Source organism: Sorex araneus, chromosome 2 (assembly GCF_027595985.1).
Source record: "Sorex araneus isolate mSorAra2 chromosome 2, mSorAra2.pri, whole genome shotgun sequence".
NCBI lineage: Eukaryota > Metazoa > Chordata > Mammalia > Eulipotyphla > Soricidae > Sorex > Sorex araneus.
In genome coordinates, this window is record NC_073303.1 from 363,599,395 (window position 1) to 363,605,394 (window position 6,000).

A 6,000-nucleotide genomic window follows, 5' to 3' on the forward strand; every position below is an offset into this window, starting at 1 on the left:
GAAAATTGTTTTCAAATTAAATGACAAAATCCTGAGACCGTTCCCTTGATTTAAAAAGAGCCATTTATAATTTTACATACGATAACATTTTGTGTCAGTTATGCCACTGATGCATAATGAAATAACTGTATCGTTACAGGCTAAAATTTCAATGACTTTTTCAGAACACTTCAACAGAGCCAAAAACATACAATGAGTGAATAAACAGCTAAGAACATTTAACTACACACTCAGAAAAGAATTTACATACTTGAGCCAGTAAAATGTCCACTCGCCAAAGAAGTTGGTCCATTTTTCCCACTGCTCACAGGAGGTGAAAACATCTAAAAGAAACAAAGAAATATTACTGTTGAAAAGAAGACATGTGTGCCTTCAGTTTGTCAAAGAGCATTCTTCGTCTTACCAAATAACTTAAGAGTTTAGGCTAAGGGCACATTTTAGTAAAATACATCACCATTCAACTTAAAACTAAAACAAGCACATTACCAGCTGTTCCCCCGCCCCCCCTTTACCACTTTGTTCTTTTTCCTCAGGTTCATTAGATTGCCAGTACTGGGCAGTCTTAGTACACTTTAAACAAGCACAGTCCCTAGAATGTTCTCAAGATTCAGGTTGGAGGGTAGCAGCCTCTCTAGAAAACTCTAGTTTTACAAAGGAGGAAGAAAAAAAAAAAGTTGTTTGTTTTAGAGTGAAAACCTTGGCCATAAACGAGGCAATGTCCGTTTCCATCCTGCATTAAGATCTGCCTGTCATATGTGAACCCAAATGCAAAGAAAAGTGCCACCTGCCCTAAATTCTCATTTCGTCTCTAATATGAGCAATCTGAAGCGACTCTTTCTCTCTTCCTCTCTCTCTCTCTCACTCTCTCTCTCACTCCCTCTCTCTCTCTCTCTCTCACTCCCTCTCTCTCCAGCATTTATTTCGAACCCTAATTGGTTTCCCTCTTCTTCGACGTATCTAGTGGAGAGATAATGCGCACCTTCCCTGAGTCAGAGCCTGCTAAAAGCAAAGAAACGAATGGAGGAAAGTACAGCAAGCAGAGAGGGGACTACAAAGCTGCCTAGAGCTACGTTTCCTGGCAAAACTTCCGAAAGCCATTTCTCCAAAAGAAGGGCCAGAGGAGCGGCGGCGGCAGCAGTAGCAGCAAAGCAGCAGCAGCAGCAGCAGCAGCAAAGAGCCCTACTTAGAAGGCGGTTTGGATTTTATTTGTTTCGTGGATTTTTTCAATTTTGCTTTGCAAATGCATCTTACACCAAACTCATTTTGGTTTTATAAATGAATTAAACGCACCCCTCCCCCTCTTCCTCCCCCCCCCCCCCCATGTTTAGGACTTGGTTTGGGGAAGGGAAGCAGAGGGATGGAGAAGGACCAAGTACAGCCCTGCAACTCCACAAGTGTGTAAGTTCCGCTTTGTTGCCGGTCTCAAGAGGATGAAATTTACAAACACGGTCCCCGGGAAGGTCCCAAAGTGAGTGGGCTCCGCAGAATCCCAGGGAAAGCTGCAACGAAGGGAGACTCGAGGTCCTGATCCCAAACATGGGGAGTTGAAAACTTTTGAGACTACTTCGTCTCTTTTCTCTTTCCACTTTCACGAAAAGATAAATAAAATGAGGGACTGCACTAGTAATGCTGTCAGAGTTCAGATATGGCCAAGTTTTAGGGGCAGTTTATAGTTTCAGGGGTATCTGTTTTCTCTTTCCAGTGGGGTGCGAGTCCATTACTTGGGGGTGTTTAGTCCTAGGGAGGGATTTCAACTCCGGGGGAAAAAAAGCCTCAATCTCTCATCAGACCCTACAACTGCAGTTAAAAACTTCTCAAAAAGACCTGCCTATTTACCAGGAATTCTGCCAATTAAAAATTATTCCTGTCCTTTCGATTACTCTTGGTTTCTAGCTGAAGTGTTTGGGGTTGGGGGGTTTTTTATTTTTATTTTTCCACAGCTGTTGTTAGTTTCCACCGTTCTTTCTTACCGCACTGAAATCCAGTAAATCACTCAGTTCTTTGTCCGTCCCTAAGGCAGCCATTCGCTGTTGGTGATGCATTTTAGCAAAATCACACAAACCTAGAAACATGGAAATAACCGCAATCAGAAAATCCAGTCCCAATCCTTGGAGAAAACACAATCGGATTTTTGGAGACTGGGGGGGTTGGGGATGGGAGTGTGGGGGCGGGTGGGATCAAGGTGGAGAGGAGGGGGAAATGGGAGAGTTGTTTTGTTTTGTTTTAAGATGGAATAGGCAGCAATAGCAAAAAAATAAAAATAAAAATCTTATATATATAGCGATATTGATACTGTATCTCCAAAGAGACGATCAAAACTGGTAACATCCACTATAAAACCAAATCCGGAAAGGGGGTGGGGGTGGGGGGGGAGAGCCGCTCTTCAGCGCATCATTTTATGCAACAGGAGGTAGAGCGAGAAATGAATGGATCACAGAGAAAAGAGAAACTACTCAGAACGATCCGGTCTCAACTTTCCCCCCCCCCACCCTCCCCCCCCACCCCCCACACGCTCACACACTCACACACACACACAGGCGCGCTCGCACACACAAACACACACAACACCCCACTCCCTCTGCATTTCAAAGTAGCTCTAAAGAAATTAAAGATGAGCGTCTCCAGAGTGAAAACACAACCAAGGGGGAAGGGAAGGGGGGTGCGGGGGGGGGGGAAGGGGAGGGGGGCCAGGGTCGGCGAAAGGGGAAGCGACGGAGTGGATGGGGAGGTGTGTGTGTGTGTGTCTGTGTGTGGTGTGTGTGTGTGTGTGTGTGTGTGTGTGTGCGCGGGGGGAGGGGGGGTCCTGGGATGGTCCAGCACCCTAATTTGTGAAAGAAAGGCTCGTAAAAATTAAAGTCAGGCCCTTGGCAGAGAAGTCCGCGGTGCCTCCAAGTGGCATTTGCCTGGGGGGGGGAGGAGGGTGGGCGGGAGGCGGCGGAGGGGGGGGTGGGGGAGGAAGATGAGGGGGGAGGGAAGAGGTGCGGGAGGGGAAGGGGGGTCTGCGCGGGGAGGCGCGGGCGGCGCGGAGCCCCGAGCCCGCAGCGGCCCCGCCGAAGCCGCCGGTACCTACCGCCCGCGCGCGAGAAGGGGCTCCCGGTGCAGCGCCGGCGCCCAGGCGGCGTTCATGTCTAACCACTGCCTCCACCACCACCTCCTCCACCTCCTCCTCCTCCTCCTCCTCCTCTTCCTCCTCCTCCTCCTCCTCCTCCTCCACCTCCTCCTCCTCCTCCTCCTCCTCCTCCAGCGCCCGCGCCCGCTCCGGCTCCTTCCCCGCCGCCGCCGCCGCCGCCACTACCGATCCGCAGACACACAGCCAAGATCCCTGACTCTTAACACCAACTCTCTTCTCCGGGGAGGGGAGGGGACGAGGGAAGGGGGGAGGGGGAAACACGCCGAGCCGCTCGGAATTGCAAGTTCAGCAAAGAAATGGGTGGGGGGGCTCCGGCGCGGGGGGGGTGGGGGGGGAGACGCGGCGCACTCGGGTCGGGCCGCCCACGCCTCCAACAACCACCCCCCCACCACCACCACCAACACCAACACCACCAGCACCAGCACCACCACCATCCCGACCCACCCCGAGAAATAAAATCTCAACACCTCCCCCGCCTCGCAAAAAAAAATAAAAGAAGAAGAAGAAAAAATAACAGACGAAAATTCATCGAACACCTCATTTTCCCCCTTAGATCGTTAATTGCCATCTCCAAACTGAACAGTTCGGTGGTGGCCCGTTTCATCCATCGGAGGCACTTTGAAATTAATTCGAGTTTACAGCCCTCACTTCTTTCTTTTTCTGACTCTCGTTCCCTCTCACTCACACATCCACACACGGCAAAGCAAGTTTATACTAGGCTGCAAATACACGTGATGCAAAAAGACTTTGCCAAGAGGAACAATATTTTTCTTTTCCATATATAAACCAAGCCACATTTTGTTGGGTATATTTTCATTTCGGTAGTTTTGCGCTGGGGGGGTGAAACCTAAATTGCATACTTTTCCTTCCCCTCCCTTTTAAGTCACAGTATAGTATAGCTGCAAACTTCGCCAGAAAAAAAAAAGGCAATTTTTGAGGGTGGATGTTGTTTTGTTTTTACACTTGAGTTCCTAGGCACGCTAAGTCCTTGTTCTCCAGCATTTTAAGTTTTTAATTCAACATTTACCATTACAGGCCCTGCATACCCTTAAACCGTACTTTTTCACATCACTTTTTCGGATATAAATTAAGCCTCATAATTCTATTTTTCGCAATAGCAAGCGTGCTTTATCCAGTATATGCAACATACGCTATTTTAACGTGTGTTAAAATAAACATCTACACGCGCTGTTATTGCTAGATGTGCGAGTACATACACAAATTGCATGCACACACTTTTTTCCCACTGGCAATTACTTAATAGTTGTTCCTTTTGTTTTAATAAAACACTGGGTTCAACATTTCAAAAATTAAATTCAATTACAAACAGTTTACTCTGACAGCAAATTGTAACGTTACCTTAAATGGCCACAAATATGTTCACAATATTCCAAGGAAAGTGACTTTAAAAAGAGAGACAAAAATCTTCTGCAAGTACTTAGTATCTCACATGTGTGTCCCCCAAAAAAGTATTTTAACTGGTACTCAGTTCTGCTCCAGGGATATCCACAGAATACAAGATTATGCACCTGGCTCTGGTTTTTGCATTTTCCACCATAAAACTGCGATAAAATCCCCTCCCCCAAAAAATAAATCATTAAAAAAAAATCCAGCAACTTTTTCTCATTGTTTATCAAAAAAAAAATCAATACAGGATAGTTATAATTTGTCCTCAAACAAATCTTGTTGATGGGGTGTTTTTTTTTTTTCTTCTCCTCTTACAAAGTCTTAAACTTGTTCCAAGTTTAGAGGTGTCTCATCATCATCATCCTCCTCCTCATCATCATCACCATTGACTCCCCCGTGGAGTCACATTGATAATAATAGGTTTCCCTGAAAGATACATTGTAATCCATTCACATCCGGGCACTGCGGGCTTATAAAGAGAAGGCGCTGCGGCCGCGGCTGCTCCTCCAGACAATGACTGGGGAGGGGCGGGGCGGGAGCGGGAGACCATAGAGTGGTAAACAGTGCGCGTAGAGAGGCGCCTAAAATGGCGGCGCGTGCCGGCCACGCCTCCTCCGGGCCCGAGGGCGGGTGCCGAGGTTGGCGCGCGAGTCGCGCGTGGGCCGGGGCGCGGGAGCTCCCGAGGCGGCCGTCCCCTTCCCGGCCGGTCGTCGCTCCCGGTGCCCCGAGCGTCGCTGTGCGTGCACTCCGAGGGGCGGCGTCGCGATGGAGAGTCGCGGCTGCCCGGGCAGCGGCGGGGGCGCCTGCCCGCCCGGCTCCCCCTGCGGGCGCGTCGCGGAGGCCGCGCGGGGCCTGGGGCCAGCCCGGGCCTGGATCCCCGACTCCGCCACGGCGGGGACCCCTGCTTCCCAGCGGGGTCTGGGCGGCCTGGACCCAGGGGGGACCTCCACCAAGTTGCCCCCGAGCTTGAGGGAGGATGTGGGGCCGCCCCCCCCCCCACTCCAGGGCGCCTTCCTCATCACTTTTTGGGGGCCCACTGGAACCGTGGGGACTTCGAGGGCCCCGGACGCTCTTTTTCAATTTCATTGAGTATTTTTTGCAAGACGGGTGGGAGCCACGGCCACCGCCAGCCGCCTCCCCTAGAAGCAGCCCCGAGAGCTGCCCCTCCGTCACTCGCCCGTGGGGTGGTTGACCACCAGCCTCCCAGGCAACCCAAAGAGGCGATGGGTGGGAGAAAACTCCAGAACTCAGCAATGCCACGTTTTGCCCATGGCATCTCGCGGTCCTGCAGCAGATGGGATGATGCGACGGGTCCCTCCAGCCAGAGATGCTGTGCCCTAGACCCAAGGCACCCACAGGGAGTTGGTCGCCGGCGTGGGCAGGTGCCCAGTGAAGCCCGGAGGTTCTTGGGTTGCAGCGACCCTTACTTTACCCAGGCTCCAGGATGCAGGAGCAGTGATGCT

At 50.5% G+C, this 6,000-nt stretch overlaps 1 protein-coding gene across 9 annotated transcripts in view; it reads right to left on the reverse strand.

Annotated features, from left to right (window-relative positions):
- TCF4 (transcription factor 4) overlaps window positions 1-4,998 on the reverse strand; it is a 378,340-nt gene extending 373,342 nt beyond the window's left edge. For 6 of the 9 annotated variants that reach the window (XM_055127010.1, XM_055127002.1, XM_055126999.1 and 3 more), the window contains exons 1-3: window positions 3,071-3,219; window positions 1,971-2,062; window positions 251-323 (exon numbers count right to left, since the gene is read on the reverse strand). In XM_055127010.1, coding sequence (XP_054982985.1) covers window positions 251-323; window positions 1,971-2,042 — 145 coding nt within the window. In that variant the 5' untranslated portion in view covers window positions 2,043-2,062; window positions 3,071-3,219. Of the gene's footprint in view, window positions 1-250; window positions 324-1,970; window positions 2,063-3,070; window positions 3,220-4,489 lie in introns of those variants that run through there. The other 3 variants (XM_055126998.1, XM_055126997.1, XM_004616146.2) reach the window with 3 other exon arrangements.
- Window positions 4,999-6,000: the final 1,002 nt, after the last annotated feature.